The sequence below is a fragment of the Lepidochelys kempii genome, chromosome 6 (genome assembly GCF_965140265.1).
Source record: "Lepidochelys kempii isolate rLepKem1 chromosome 6, rLepKem1.hap2, whole genome shotgun sequence".
NCBI lineage: Eukaryota > Metazoa > Chordata > Testudines > Cheloniidae > Lepidochelys > Lepidochelys kempii.
Window position 1 is genome coordinate 37,560,679 of NC_133261.1, and position 16,793 is coordinate 37,577,471.

At 40.6% G+C, this 16,793-nt stretch overlaps 1 protein-coding gene across 3 annotated transcripts in view; it reads right to left on the bottom strand.

Moving 5' to 3' along the window:
- Positions 1-2,448: 2,448 nt before the first annotated feature.
- GALNT18 (polypeptide N-acetylgalactosaminyltransferase 18) overlaps positions 2,449-16,793 on the bottom strand; it is a 383,448-nt gene continuing 369,103 nt past the window's right edge. For all 3 annotated transcript variants that reach the window (XM_073347598.1, XM_073347597.1, XM_073347599.1), the window contains exon 11: positions 2,449-2,861. In XM_073347598.1, coding sequence (XP_073203699.1) covers positions 2,715-2,861 — 147 coding nt within the window. In that variant the 3' untranslated portion in view covers positions 2,449-2,714. The remainder of the gene's footprint in view (positions 2,862-16,793) is intronic.

Below are 16,793 nucleotides of genomic sequence, written 5' to 3' on the forward strand. Positions count from 1 at the left end.
CCATGCATCTGAAGAAGTGGGTTTTTTACCCACGAAAGCTTATGCCCCAATAAATCTGTTAGTCTTTAAGGTGCCACCGGACTCCTCCTTGTTTTTGTGGCTACAGAGTAACACGGCTACCCCCTGATACTTGCCATTTTTGGGTGTATTACGCTGTGTGTCAGTTAGCGATATTCTTCCAATTCCTTATTATTTGATTTTTGTTGTTTCTCCCTCCACCCAGGCCCAAAGGCTATTTGCCATTTTTGAATTCAGCAGTTTTCCTGTTGTTGGTGAGAAACGTGTCTTAATGCTGCAAAAGTGTATATTTTTCATGCTGATAACAGAAAAGGGGTTGCAGGTACTTCCTCACACCTCCTTTCCATCAACTGGAAAAAAATTAACATCTGAGCTGAGACAAAAGAATCAGTGAAAGAAGCAGATTTTTTAAAAAAGAAAACGATGCGCATTTTAAAAAAAGGTTATCCTGAAACTATTGGTGTTACAGTGAACTGTAGTGGCTGCTTCCAAGTGACTGGCTGTGATATTATTTTGTGGCTATATTGGACAACATCTCAGTGCTGCAGAGGATGCTGCTGGCCACAGAAAGATGCCTCACATTGGACTAAGGAGATATACTCAGGACTGTGCTTTAGTGGCCATTTAGAAGAGTATTAGCATGCCCCACAGGGGAAGGAGCTGCCCAATGGTGGTACCGGTTAGTATGTTGCTATAGTCTTACTTCTGCCGTGTCTCTAAAGAAACCAGCGTGGGGGCAATGTGGGTACCTCTGGCACAGCAGAGGCTGCAGGGGGCAGTAGTGGTGCTAGAGATTCTCTTCAGCGCTCCACACAGGTAACCTGCAAAAACAGCAGCAGCAGCATAAATGGAAATCTTGGCTGCTAGAGTCTTGCCATTGACAACGGTGGCCAAATTTTGCTTCCATGACTTTCCAAATTCACGGAGTCATTGACAGCATTACGAAGAGTGCCCTGGCATCTGGTCCCATGTCTAAACGCTGGTCTACTCTGCCCACGTGTCAAGGAGGGGTAAGGCGAGGTAGGAAGTAAAACCAAACTACACTCTAAGGGGAAAACAGTGTAAAAAGACAAACTCTATATTAAAAGAGTTCTTATTTCCCACTGCTGCTGCTACTTTGCCATTACCCAAAATCATCACCCCCATGTGGTCTGAATAACTTGTCTTAGGGGAGGGAGAAGTGGGAGAGGAAAATCCATCCCATTGGCTAGAGTGCAGCTGCTATGGCAGTCTCAGTGCTGAAGAGGACTCCATGGGCCATAGACACTGTCTATGTCTGGGACGGAACAAAGGATCCAGGTTGCTGACCCTCCAGCACTGTCCCTTCCGCTCCCCTGGTGCATCCTTCCTTCCCCAACCTTTCCCTGTGTAACTCCTGCAGGGAGCTTCCAACCAGTGGCATTTCACAGGGTTTTCAAGAGTGGTCAGTGCAGGCCTGCATCTGCTCCCATTGAATCTGACGGGGAAACTCCCACGGGAAGCGGAGTTAGGTCAATGCTGAATGCTTTGAAAATTCCATCCTCCCTCTCCAGCCTTCCCAACTCCTTTTGCACTGTAGAATTGCACCAGTTTGCATGCGCTCTCAGATGAGGAGGCCACATTATCTCTGCATTATTTTGAACCATGTTAACAAGACGGGAACATGAATTGATCCCTGTTGTGACTCTGCCTTCTCTTGCAGCACTTTAAGTCTTTCTTCTAGTGCTTTGCCCCACCATCCTTCCTAAGAAAAAACAGAGCCTCCCTGAAGGAGCAAGAAAATTACAGATGTCACAAGCAGCAGCTTAGCTTTAAATGTACTGTTTGACTCGCAGTCCAGTTTATAGTAATCCCATAAGTCTCCAGCCATTACTTCATTTACCCAGAGAAACCCTAAGGCATAATCATTAATGTTTATGACACTGGTGCCACCTTAGTAGTGATGTACATTTTGAATAGAGAACAACATGTCTCCTTCCCTGCCACCCTGTTGCAGTGCAAAAGTATCATCTGACTTTTAAATTAAAATGAACACTTTGATGCAAGGCTGCTTTTCGTTTTTATAAAGTCGATTTCATAAGAATGCAGGGAAGCAAATATTACCGATTACTATAGAATGGGTGTAACCCAGCTTCACTTGCTTCAGAACCACTGGATGGTGCCTGACTGCATTCACCTGTGACCTTGACAGGATCTGATTCAGTGTGACACTGAGAATCCTTCACTCTCAAGAAGTCATTAGGGGTGAAATCCCAGCCCCATTGGCAAAGCACCCATTGACTTCAGTGGGGCCAGGATTTCATCCTTGGAGTTGAGGGTGCTCAGCCTCTTGCCAGGATGAGGCCCTAACCAATGAAAACCTTCAGACTGACTTGTTTTCAAACCGATCCCCAAAAGAGACAGAGGCAGTGGAATTGGTTTTTTTTTAAATCAATAAAATTTTATTGTCAGAGTTATAAATATTCTCCATTTGTTCCCTATTTACATTTGCAAAATATTTTAGGATAACCTACCATCACCCGTCATTCAGCATCTCTAGAAACGCCATGAAAATGTCATTATGAAAAAAGTCTGTATCTTCAGCCCACAAACCTGATTTCCACACACTCGCAAAAAAGAATCAAAGGGGGGAAAGAAAAGATACAGTACAGCAGGCAACATTGCAACATTTGCTACACAGTAGCAAAAGGACTGTGTTAAGAGTTTCTTAGAATCAGTTATGATGACAAGCTTTTCAGGACATTTGTTATAGACCAGCGTTGGCCAGTGCATTTCTGAAGGACCAGCTGAAATCCAAATTCGTTGTCACTGTTTTCCTGTAACTCCAGGCAACGCTTGGATTTTCTGTTCTGGATTGGACCTCCCTGTTTAAAAATAAATAAATAAATAAATAAAACCAGTTTTGATTAATGCCAAGTCTTTAATGTGTGATATTTCATGTTAGACTAGCAACCAAGAGTCCATCTTTGAATGATTATTTACTGTGGAAGAGGCCAGACTGAGGTGCACTGTAGTCTTAGATTGGGGAGAGAAGGTGGCTTTAAATCACCTTTACGGATCCTTCATCCTGGGGCGAGCCAGGGGCTAGTTCAGCCCTTGAAGCAATTCAGGGCACGTCTTCACTAGCAACGTTAAAGCGCTTTAACGTGGCTGCGTAGTCGCGGCATAGCATGGGGAGAGAGCAAGGGGCGCGGCTCCCAGTGCTGGGGCACTAGCTACACTGATGCTTTACAGCGCTGAAACTTGCAGCACTCAGGGGGGTGTTTTTTCACTCCCCTGAGCAAGAAAGTTGCAACGCTGTAAAGTGCCAGCGTGGACAAGCCCTTAGAGCAGCCCCAAGCTGTTCCAGGAGGTGGGGAGGGAGTACAGCTGCATTCTGGCCATTCCCCATAAACTGGATGCTGGAGAGCCAGCAAGATGGATCTGTACTACTCAGCCCCGCCCCGTTCAGGCTTCATCGCTCTTTTGTGTTACTGGAGCAGCAGGTAGCTGCTCTAACACAGCCAAGGATCTGACCCAGCACGTCCTGCATTTGCCAGATCTCAAGGCCTAGAATGTTGTTTATAAATGATGGCTAGGCTATCTAGTGATGTCATAATTAATCACATGTAGTTTACATGCAATGTCAATTCTGTATTCAGTTTGCAGCCTGTATATGCCAAATTAAAGGCCTAATTCTGCTCTCTTTGACTTCACTGGGAGCAGGATCAGACCCTAAATTGCTAGGGTTAGAGTTACCAGGGGATTAATTGTTGATAGATGACAAATTACTAGTTTTCCTTCAATTCAGGGTGCAATTTGTTCTTCTCCTTGGTTTAACAATGATAATTGCTATGTATCAATGCCATTCTTCCAAGGTTTACAAGGTAATTAGCACAGTGACCTGGAGAAAAAGTTTCTCTCATACACGCCCACGAGCTACCAGTGGTGGTGTCTTAAAATCAAAGATTGGAGTGTAAGCCATTAGCCCCAGATTAATGCAGCTAAGGTACAGAAACTGCTCCTAGACATGTCAGTTATTTGTTTACAATAGAGGGCAAAAATCTAGTGAGATTTTTTTTTTTTAAAACCCTCACATTTAGTTTTCTCTCATTAATTTTGCTGAAAGCCTGTGTTGGGCTTCACATTATAAAGTTGCAGTATCACAGATGTGCGCCATAATAACCTCCAGGATTTTAACTTAAATGTGATAGAAATGCTGAGATGTGTTACCCAGGAAGGGCTCTTCAGCAATAACATATGCCATTTGGAACATGACTCTACACCATTCAGGCAGGTGCCGGGATGTATCCGTATAACCGCTGCTCACTCCAGTCATACATAATAAGCACTTTTTTTTTTCTGAGAAATGAACATCAGTTAAAACCCTTTTCTTGGTACATAATTAGGTTTGACAACCCTGAGGTTTAAATATGGTTAGGCTTGAATAAGGGAGACCATTTTTAGTATAATCTACTAAATTCAAATCAGGAGCTCCCACAAATCCTTTCTGAAAGGCTTAGATGGGAAGTTCAGATTCAATTTTCACCGATTGCTGTGCTTGGCATTCAGCCTTAATATGCCTCCACTGCTGCGCAAGGGAGATTTCCATTAATAGGAATAATGGAAGTTCCAGGTGGCTGTCCCCTGAGAGATCAGAGCTCCCTTAGCACTACAACTGTTTGAAAGTCGTCATGGTTGTTGTACGAAATGGCACATGCAACTGGTCCATGTTTAATTTTGTGCCATTTGCGCCTCTCTCCCACCCCAATTGTCACTTTGGCCCCAATCCAAAGCTGAATGAAATCGACAAGAGTCTTTGTATTGAATGTAATGGGGTTTGGATCAGGCCCTTCACGAAGGGCTTCAATTAAATGGCCATTTTCACATTAAAAAAGTGGGCCTATTCTGACACGGGGAAGCTCACTATCTTCAACGTCTAAGATAAGGAGCGGACGTTACAATACAAATAAAAAGGATGTATGGAATGACTTAGTCCTGAGGGGCCCAATCCTGCAGGGCACCGAAGCTCAGATTTTCCATGGGATTTGGCTGCCTAAATACCTTTGAGAATCCGGGCCTGAGTGCCTCCGAATGCAGTGGTTCCCAACCAGGGGTACCTGTTTCCCAACCACGGGTATGCAGAGGTTTTCTGGGGGTACATCAAATAATCTAGCTAGTTGTCTAGTTTTACAACAGGCTACATAAAAAGCACTAGCGAAGTCAGTACCAACTAAAAGTTCATACAGACAATGACTTATTGGTCTACGTACTACACACTGAGATATAAGTACAATATTTATATCCCAATTGATTTATTTTATAATTATATGGTAAGAATGAGAAAGTAAGCAATTTTCCAGTAATAGTGTGCTGTGACAGTGTTGTATTTTTATGTCTGATTTTTGTAAGCAATTAATTTTTAAGTGAGGTGAAATGTGGAGATATGCAAGACAAATCAGAATCCTCAAAGGGGTACAGTAATCTGGAAAGGTTGAGAGCTACTGTATTACAGGGTGTCCACTATGTATGTTAAATGAGTATGGAACTCAGGTTTGTGCATAGAAAACCCACATGAACAGTTTCTAAAAGGACAGATTTCACAGGGACAGCTGTGCTTTAATGCCATGTCACCAGTGTGTGGATTACAGATGAAAATCATTAAGAAGTTAGTGCCATTGGAGAGAAGTTAGTGTCTGCTCCCCACTCAAAAGATGCTCTGCACCTTACTGGAGCATCAGGCCTCAACCCCACCATTTTCAGTATGTTTTTATTCATACAGTGAAGGCTAGATTTATTGATTCCCCAACTATTTCTATTCCCTTTTCAACTACTTCTTGCCCTCAAATTATCTTTATTCCAATTCTAGGTATTTGGACAGCAAGTCTGTCATCTTCCTCTGCAGTAACTCTCCCCAGCCTCGAGCAACGTAGCGTCTTTTTCACATGTGAAACTAAGGAACTATTAGCTTCGGTGCTGGAGTTTTTGCCTCTGAATTGGCGAGATTGGAGGAGCAGTTGCAGGCTGAAATGTACATTGAATTTAGGCGACAATTTGCCCTCCTTCAGCTGGAGACTGTAATGCAACCTTTTGTGGAGCCATGACTGTTTCATAGCCTTTTTGTTGTCGTTGTAAACGTCCTATGGATATAATAAAATGGCACCTTTGCTTGCATTTGGCTTTAGTGTTCCAAACAGTAATGGAGATGACAGCTTGCAAAAGTCATTCATTAGTGATATGACTTGGAAATACATTTGCTACTAGGACCTGGGTTTGGCTTCCTTCTCTCATTGGTTTTCAGCATGTCCTCACAGGAGTTATTTAGTTCATCTGTTTTTATTAATTATACAGCTCCGTCTATTCCAGGCCTTGCACCATATGGTATGTGCATTGTCACTACCATTAAGACAATACACTGACCACTCCTTTAGACACATACAAAAATCAATTAGATTATTTCACTAGGGCACTTTAGTTAAGACAAAGCCTGCTCTTGCCCCTATTGTGCTTCAGAGTCATTTTCTTCCATATTCCTGCTCAATAGGGCCAGACCTGTGTGGTTGCTGTCCCTCTGAGATTAAGCCATTGTCCTCTGCCTACGTGCCCTAGGGCTCAGAAGCAGAGCTGTTTTGTTTCTAACAAGACTTGAACCCTCATGTTTCTATTTTGTAGAAAAACTCATCTCGCTAAAAGCATCTGTGCTGTCTGGAACAGCTCAATTCCCTCATATTAACCACCACTTCAGTGTGGTTTTTTTTTTTTTAATGTTTCAGCCAGCAAGCTCCAGTACTACCCATAAGGGGGATATTTACTAGTAACTGCAGCATGCTGTGCAACCTATCAAGCAGAGCTCCCTAGCCTTTTTCTCTCCAATGGCACTTAAATGGAGGTCAAATTTTACATCAGAGCAAATTGGGAAAAGAGAATGTTTCTAAAAAGAATGTATTACTCTGTTTTTGTTCATCATCAATGCCTATATTAAAGCAGTTATTGTGTAAGTATTGCTGTAGCCTTTGGGTACCTTTTACATGGTTTAGATCTCACATAAATATATTTCTGCCAAGTTCTGTCCGCATCCTCCCCTCCCATCACAATCTTCATCAGGAGCTGAGCACACCCCAGCACCACCTGTTAGAACAGTGGCTCTCAACCTTTCCAGACTACTGTACCCCCTTCAGGAGTCTGATTTCTCTTGTGTACCCCCAAGTTTCACCTCACTTAAAAATGACTTGCTTACAAAATCAGACATAAAAATACAATAGTGTCACAGCACTAGTTTCAACATATAATTATAAAATAAATCAACTGGAATATAAATATTGTACTTCTATGCCAGGGTATAGTACATAGAGCAGTATAAAAAAGTTACTGTATGAAATTTTAGTTTGTACTGACTTTGCTAGTGCTTTTTATGTAGCCTGGTGTAAAACTAAGCAAACACCTAGATGAGTTAATGTACCCCCTGGAAGACCTCTGTGAACCCCCAGGGGTACATGTACCCCGGGTTGGGAACAACTGCTGTAATATAGTCTTCCTTTAGAGTTTACATTTACTGTATGCCATCTGTACATAATAGGTTTCTCTTTTAGCTTTTCTATAGTGAGAGGCTTGTGTTGTAACATCAGAGAGTCATTTTATATACTCTGCAAACCCCACACGCCAGCGGTGTGGCCTAGGCCTAGGGCGGCAAATTTATAATAGCAGCCAGAGGCTGCTCCCCCCGGCGCTGGTTCGTGCCCTCTGCCACCGGCCACGCCCCAACTCCACCCCTTCCCCGCCCCCTTTCCCTGCTCCTATTGGTCCCCTTCCCCAGGGGAACAGATTATTCCAGATTCTGATTCCTGTTGGTCATGTTCATCTACAGCAACTGACTTTTATCATTGCAGAGATCTGCAGTACCTTCTGTTTCTACATGGACTTTACCTATGTCCCACACATTCATGGGTTCATTCTCATGGAATGTAAATACTAAACCTTTACCAACTTCAAAAGTGGCTACTACCACTGATGCTGATTAGTCAGTGAGACATTTAGAGCTCAATCCTGCTGTCACCGAATTAAACTGCAAAACTCCCATTTATTTTGATAGTGCAGTAAGCACAACCCTCCATTTCTAATGCTATCGCTTTGGAAAAAGCTCTCTGCCTTGTTCAGCTGCAGTTTCTTGCTGTAATGATGTTGTCTGCCTCATTACAGCAACGAACTGCAGCTAAACAAGGCAGCTAGCTTTAGTCTAACACAGAGCTGAATTCAGATCCAGATCTCTAATAACCCAAAGGTGAGGAGAATTTGGACTTAGAATTTTGGTTCGGCTCATTAACAACAAGTTGTCCAGTTGCCAAGTTTGGAGTCACATTTCAAAGGCTGCCAAAATTCTGAGGTATTAGGATCCAGGTTTTTGTTCAAGTCCTTCTTAAGTCTAAATCAACTAACCAGGGTTGCCAATTCTTTGGTCTAGCAGTTAACAGGAGCTCTACTGGCAGTAGAGCAAATGAAGCACAGGGTTTAAATTATTCCTTTGAGAAACAGTCTAGGGTCCTTGGAATCAAACTTTCATAATGAATTGTAATTCATGTGAACAACAAATTTCCTCAATAAAGCATTTGATTAAATTGCCACTCTCCATGAAAGTGCTTAATCTCTCAGTACTGATTTTAGTGGTATTAGTAATCCAGATACATTTCACTCCCATTAGTGCTGCATGTAATATTTCATATGCATGTTCTGTATTTAGCTAGATGAGGGTATGAGAGTGGCACTATACGTGAAAGATTTCAAAAAAATCTTCAACGAATCAAACAGTATCATAGAATCTTATGGATAGAAATTCCATAGCTGAATAATAAGAGTATAGCAGAAGGAATATACTACTGACCAGGATGGTGGGGAATGATTGTGAAATGCTCAGGTAGAATAGAGAGGTCACACACACAGAAAACACAATAATAATGGGGATTTTCAACTATCCTTATATTGCCTGGGAATATGGCATCTCACAATGGGATGCAGAGATAAATTTTCTAGACACCATTAATGATTGCTTCTTGGAGCAGCTAATCCTGGAATCCACAAGGAGAGAGAGAATTCTTGATTTAGTCCTAAGTGGTTCACAGAATCTGGTCCAAGAGGTGCATATAGCTGAACCACTTGGTAACAGCACCCACAATGTAATTAAATTTAACATCCTTGTGTGTGTGTGTGTGTGTGTGTGTGTTGGGGGGGGGAATACCAAAGAAACCCAACACAGTAGTATTTAACTTCAAAAAACAGAACTACACAAAAACGAGAAAGTGAAATACCTCCAAGCATCATGAAAACTAAATAAAAATACCATAATAGAGGCTCAAACTATCTGTTTCTGTTTCCTGTCTTTTACTGATCCATGAGAGGACCTTTCCTCTTACCTATGACTACCTGCTTTGCTTCAGTGAAGGACCTTATCAAAGGTTTTCTGAAAGTCCAAGTACACTATATCCACTGGACCAACCTTGTCCAAGTTTGTTGATCCCACAGAGGATTCTAATAGATTGGTGAGGCATGATTTCCTTTTCCAAAACCATGTTGACTCTTCCCCACCATATCATGTTCATCTACATGTCTGATAATTTTGTTTTTTATTATAATTTCAACCAGTTTGCCGGTACTGAAGTGAGGCTTTACTAGCCTGTAATTGCCAGGAACACCTCTGAAACCTTTTTAAAAAATCAGCACATATTAGCTATCTGCCAGTCATCTGGTACAGAGATGGATTTAAGCGACAGATTACATACTACAGTTAGTAGTTCTGCAATTTTATATCTGAGTTCTTTCAGAACTCTAGGGTGAATATCATCTGGTCCCAGTGACTTAATACTATTTAATTAATAAATTTGTTCCAAAATCTCCTCCACTGCCACCTCAATCTGGGACAGTTCCTCAGATTTGTCACCTGAAAAGAATGGCTCAGGTATGGGAATCTCACTCATGTCCTCTCCAGTGAAGAATGGAGGGAGGGAGGCAAATAGTGGTGTCCCCCAGGGGATCTGTACTGGGACCAGTGCTATTCAACATATTCATAAATGATCTGGAAAAAGGGGTAAACAGTGAGGTGGCAAAAATTGCAGTTGATACAAAATTACTCAGGATAGTTAAGTCCAAAGTAAACCACAAAGGAACCTCACAGAACTGGGTGACTGGGCAGCAAATTGGCAGATGAAATTCAAGGTTGATAAATGCAAAGTAATGCACATTGGAAAACATAATCCGAACTCTACATACAAAATGATGGGATCTAAATTATCTGTTACCTCCCAAGAAAGAGATCTTGAAGTCATCATAAATAGTTCTCTGAAAACATCTGCTCAATGTGCAGCAGCAGTCAAAAAGGCTAATCGAATGTTAGGAACCATGAGAAAGATAAGAAGACAGAAAATATCAATGCACTATATAAATCCATGGTTTTCCCACACCTTGAATACTGCATGCAGTTCTTGTCACCCCATCTCAAGAAAGATATATTTAGAATTGGGAAAGTACAGAGAAGGGCAACAAAAATGATTAGGGGTATGGAACAGCTTCCGTATGAGGAGAGATTTAAAAGATTGGGGCTGTTCAGGTTGGAAAAGGGACACTGGGAGGTGTGTATGATAGAGGTTTATAAAATCACGAATGGTGTGTTATTTACTCCTTCACATAACACACAAACTAGAGTCACCACATGAAATTAATAGGCAGCAGTTTTAAAACAACCATAAGGAAGTACTTCGACCCATAATGCACAGTCACGCTGTGGAACTTGTCAGGAGATGCTGTAAAGGCCAAAAGTATAACTAGGTTCAAAAAAGAACTAGATAAGTTCATGAAGAATAGGTTCAGCAAGGGCTAGTAGCTAAGGTGGTCAGGGATGCAACCCCATGTTCTGGGTGTCCCCAATCCTCTGACTGCTAGAAGCTGGGCAACAAGGGTTGCGATCACTTGATAAATTGCCCTGTTCTGCTCACTCCCTCTGAAACCTCTGGCACAGGCCACTGTCGGAAGATAGGTTTCAGAGGAACAGCCGTGTTAGTCTGTATTCGCAAAAAGAAAAGGAGTACTTGTGGCACCTTAGAGACTAACCAATTTATTTGAGCATGAGCTTTCGTGAGCTACAGCTCACTTCATCAGATGTTTACCGTGGAAACTGCAGCAGACAAGTTTCTTCATGCAGTTGATAGATTTCCACTCCATACGGCTAAATGCAGTGCCTTAGGATATTGGGCTACATGGGCCAACTGGTCTGGCCCAGTATGGCCATACTTATGTTCTTGGGGTCTAACCAACTACACAAACTTGGTATTTACAGATAGGCAGGTAAATGGGGTCTCTTTATCAGGCTCTGTTTCTGAATGTGAGTGTTAACTATTTTCTGACACTGATCTAAATGAATCGCTGGTATAATGGCACTGACTTCATTAGAGCTACAAAATGGATAAATCTGGCCCACAGTACCTGTTAGAAATGGACTAAACTAAATTTGGGGCTCTACTATGCCAGCCAACCTTCATGATAAGGCAGCCTGTCTTTCATTTGCCCACATAGTCTATGGCCTTGTACAAATGAAACTTCCTCTCCAAATCAAAGTAGATATCATTTCAGCAATTGTTATACTCTTCCTATATCCCATTTTTAAAAAGACACCATTCCATCACTGCAATTTGAATTACTATTTGGAAATATGATTTTTACTGACTTCTCATTATTACACCATCCAGTATGTTTACACTGATGCAGTATCTGTACTATAACAATTGCAATAAGTCAGATGATATAGTTTTATTAGCACATTCAAAAACTGTTTTAAAAACAAATTGGGTGCACACTCATTAACTGTTTTGTTTAATCCAGATATTTTATTTGCATGCAGAATAGTCTAGGTTCTAAACACAGCCATTTAAATTATTTGTGTAATACTTAAAGCTACAGGATCTGGAAATACACAAAACTGTTAATTAAAGTATTTAAATAAAGATAATTAAACCTGGCAGGAGAAATGCAATAGCATACAGAGAACTTAATTAGAATGGAAATCAAATTATATAGAGAAAAGACAAAAACTGAAAACCAAATGTATGACTAACTAACAATAATATCTTGGATTGATGTAGCAAACTTTATCCCAGAGGATTACAAAGCACTGTTATTTAATAGCAGTAATACAGGATATTCCCAACTCACAGTGGAATCAATTCAACCCACCACTGAAAGACACCTTAACTACGGCAAAAACAAAAATGGTAAAGATTCACTAAAGTATTTGGCACCTAATTCCCATTTATTTCAAGTTTATTGATTTTACAGTTAGGTGCCTACATACCTTTGTAAATCTGACCCAGAAGCTCTTTAAGAGCTCACAGAAAAAGGAGCATGTTACTACCAGGAATGGTGAAAAACCACGTAACTGCATTGGAAGTTTAGGATGGGAGAAATTATCCAAATTGGAAATCACCCAGATCATTGAGACTAACACCTCTTTTTCAAAAGACGTCATTTGTCTTCATTAGATCACTAGTGGACAGGAACTCGGTTTGACAAGTTATAAAAAATACCGACAACAGTACACTCCACCCTTAGAATTTGTTCTGTATTGATTCAAAGAGAAGAATGGTTAGTGACTTATCAGCACCACTTCTGATAGCAGCCTGGAGTTTTCATTGCAGATCTTCAACCCAAATATAGACCTGGCATTCACACTCAAACTGAAGATTACAATGTAAGTAACCTTTTCTTTCTGGCAGCCACTTACCTGCTGATTTTCTTAAGTACACCCTCTATAAAAGCTAGGCTCTACCCCCATCCTAGTTGTCTCAATAGCAAGAGACAGTGTCCAAGAGTCAAATCCAGGTCTCCCCTGTGCACTTGGTAATGACTAGCATCTATCTTCTGACCATAGGTGGTGTTCTGAATGACATATTTTAGCCTTTGCTATATGAATGAACCTGTTAGGTACAGTGAATTGTATTGCATTTTTTGACAGCATTACATCCATGTATGTTACAACACAGCAGAGATTTTAGGAGTGAAAATAAGAATGCTCTACAGTATATATGATGACATTTCTCTCAATTTGTTCCTTATTACTGAAGAGGATTGTGACTGTAGTCAACTTCCTACATTCTGCTTAAAAATTCACCTCCTATCATCCTAAATGTAGTAGCGAACAGGAGGTACATGTAGAAATCCTGTTATCAAGTGATGGGATGTGTGTGTATTTTGGCCACACACTGCTTTACAGATGTAACCTGAAATCCCTATACTCTGAAGTCGAATGTAGAAGCCAGGGTATATTTACGGTACGCAATTTTACATGATTTTTGTTAATAGGACACTGGTGCATGCTAAAAGACTGTGCATATGCCTTGGGATTTAGCATAACTGGCCAAAGAACGAGAGTTTCAAGACAGTGCCCCCATACCCAGGTCTCCTACCAGGTCAAATCAGTCTGTTTTGTGAAGAGACATTTTTGGATGTGAAAAATCTGTGTGGAGAGAAAATTCTACCCTCAGGAACCACACTGGCAAATTAGTTGCTAGTGTAGAGAAGCAGGAGTATAATACATACCAAAAGGCTGGGATTGCTTTATGCATTTTGTGAAAAACCCAGAAGAAAATTTTTTTCAATTCTAAAATTATGTATAACTGACTCCTGTAAATAGCTCAGCAGTAAGGTTGGATATAAAATACTGAACCAGGCTAGGGCTGGTCCTAAGATATCACAAAAAGCAGAGAATTGAAAGATGTATAGTACCAGGAGCAGAGAATTAAGAGGTCCAGAGAAGGGCAACAAAGATGATTAGAAGTTTGGTTGGATACACTGATAAGGGATTACAAAAAATTAAGATCTATTAGCCTGGAAATTAAAAGCAGGGGGATCTGACTGAGATCATCAGAACTATGAAGGAATAGTGAAACCTGGCGAGTCTCTCCTCTGTATCCTGTCCTATAACAGTAGAACAAACACACCTGATGAAGTTAAGGGGCTGTAAATTTAGAACAACTACTGTACTTTATGCATTATTTAGTAAACCCATCAAATTCACTGTTATGCAAGGTCACTGAGTCAGTAACTGTGACTGGATTTTAAAAAAACGCTGGATTAATTTTATGAGCACCGATAAAATGTGTAGCTGTGTGCACATTAAGATAATGATATGGGTAATCAGATCTCATGCTTCAAGATATAAGCTGAGCACCTCAAGGTTGAAAAAGGGAATTTCCTCCCATGGGATTACAATGCACAGGTGTTTATTGATGGGCTTCATATCTCCCTGAAACATCAACCATTGCACTGCTAGAGGCAGGATGCCAGACAAGACAAATTATGGATCTGATCTATGGGGTGATGAATCACATGCTCCTAGGCTTCGGGCAGAGTTTGGTTTTATAGTAGATCGTGCATTTATGGGGGTTCCCACCTTGGTCTTTTCCTGCCATCCAAAACTCTTACTGTTGCCAGGGTTGGGTAAGCAGAGAATGCAGGATTGCGGCTTTCATGTAAATCTTTTGCTCTAGCTGTAGGCAAAGAGCAAAAGGCACAGTACTAGCCCGTTTTCAAGATGATCAAAATACTGACATACCAATACACATGAAGAAAACTACTGTAAAGAATCTACAGTGGCATGAAAAGTCTAGAGTTTCCAAAGTGAGATATTTCAACCATCCCACATCTGGTGAGTAACTAATTGGTCTTCACCAGTCTGACAAAAAGCAAGCACTTCTTGTTTTAACACCATTTAAAAAAAAATCCAGCCAAGTTACAAGTCCTTTCTTTTCCTTACAGAACATGCTCATTACTTTATAAAATGGCAAGACCTCTCAAAAATACTCCCAAGATGCAGTTGTTATGGGTAGAAAAAATATTTCTACTTCTTTGTTAGACTTACTAGAAACTACTTTATAGCTCCATTGGAAAACACTGTTATTCAAGATTTGTTTTTCCCTTCTTTGTTAGATTTAATTAGTCTGCATCTTCCAACCTGAATGTTTGATATAAGGTCTGCATAAGTAATATGACTCATTTTAACCCAGAAAACGAACTATTTGGAACGTCATATATGCGGCTAACAAACCAGTTCCTACAGACAAAGATACAAATTGATGCTATCTGAACAAAAAGGACAAGGATTTAGACCAACATCACAAACCAGCTGTGCACTCTAGCATGGGCAATTACACTAACCACTTTAGGATAACTAGATATCATGGTCAAAAATCCCAAACTTTTGTTTCCAGTCACCATAGAAAACTATACACCGACAGGCAATAATGTCAGGAAAGGAATTTTCTCCTAATCTCAGTGTAAACCTAGTACCATTTACTAAATGAATTATGGGAATTTCCACTTTTCTCTGATATGTTATATATTGGCCACTGTCAGAAGCAGGACATGAGACTTGATGGTCCAATTGTCTGGTTCGTTAAGGGAAATCCTGTGTTGCTAAAGTATACATTATCCTTTAATCTCACCTGAACTGTCTGTAGAGTCCAGGATTTAATTTAACCTGTATTCTAAAGTACTGTCAGGTAAAAATGAGGCTGTGACACATTCACTTGCCAAACCGTGGTTATACATTATAGGTCAATCTTGCTTTGACTAAAGTCAATGTCGTAACCTTCACTAACTTTAACAGAAGTATGATTTGGCTCTGATTTTGCTTGTGAGGGCAGAATACTTAATAATAATAATTGCCACTTAAATAGTGCTGTCCATCCACAGATCTTAAAGTGCTTGAAAGAATGGGTAGGCAGTATCTCCATTTTGAAGATAGGGAAATGGAGGCACAAAGGTGACTTGCTCAAGTCACACAGCAAGTCAACAGACACACCAGGAATAGAAAGTAGGCCTTCTGAATCCCAGTCCAATGCCCTCTCCACTGGAATTGGCTACGTGTTATAAATCAGTACGTTAAATAAAGCCATCATATTATGGCTCTTAGATTCTAAGGCCAGAAGAGAACACTGTGATCATCTAGTCTGACCTCCCATATCATACAGGCCAAAGAACTTCCCCAAAATAGTTCCTAGAGCATATTTTTTAGAAAAACATCTAATCTTGATTTTAAAATTATAAATGATGGAGAATCCACCATGACCCTTGGTAAATTGTTCCAATGGTTAATTATTCTTGATGTTCAAAATGTACATCTTATTTCCGGTCTGAATTTGTCTAGATTCAATCTCCAGTCATTGGGTCTTGTTCTACCTTTCTCTGCTAGACTGAAGAGCCCATTATTAAATATTTGTTCCCCATGTAGGTATTTATAGACTGTAATCAAGACATCCCTTGACCGTCTCTTTGTTAAGTGAAATAGATCAAGCTCCTTGAGTCTATCACTATAAGGCATGTTTTCTAATCATTCTCATGGCTCTTCTCTGAACCCACTGCCATTTATCCACATCCTTCTTGAATTGTGGGCTCCAGAACTGGACACAGAATTCCAGCAGTTGTCGCACCAGTGCCAAATAAAGAGGTAAAATAACCTCTCTACTACTACTTTAGATTCCCTTGTTTATGTACCCCAGGACTGCATTAGCTCTTTTGGCCACAGGGTCAAGGGGGAAGCTCATTTCAGCTGATTATCCCTCCCTCCCTTGCAAAATTGGGTTACCAATTTTTGGTTGGACGTATTCCTAGCGGTTTCATTACATGATAATCTTTAATTAAAGATTAATCTTTAATTCCTAGATGGTTGGCAACCTTACCCCTAAATCTTTTTCAGAATCACTTCTTTCCTGTAAGTGTGGCCTACATTCTTTGTTCCCAGCTGTATGCATTTACATTAAGCGGTATTAAAATGCGTATTG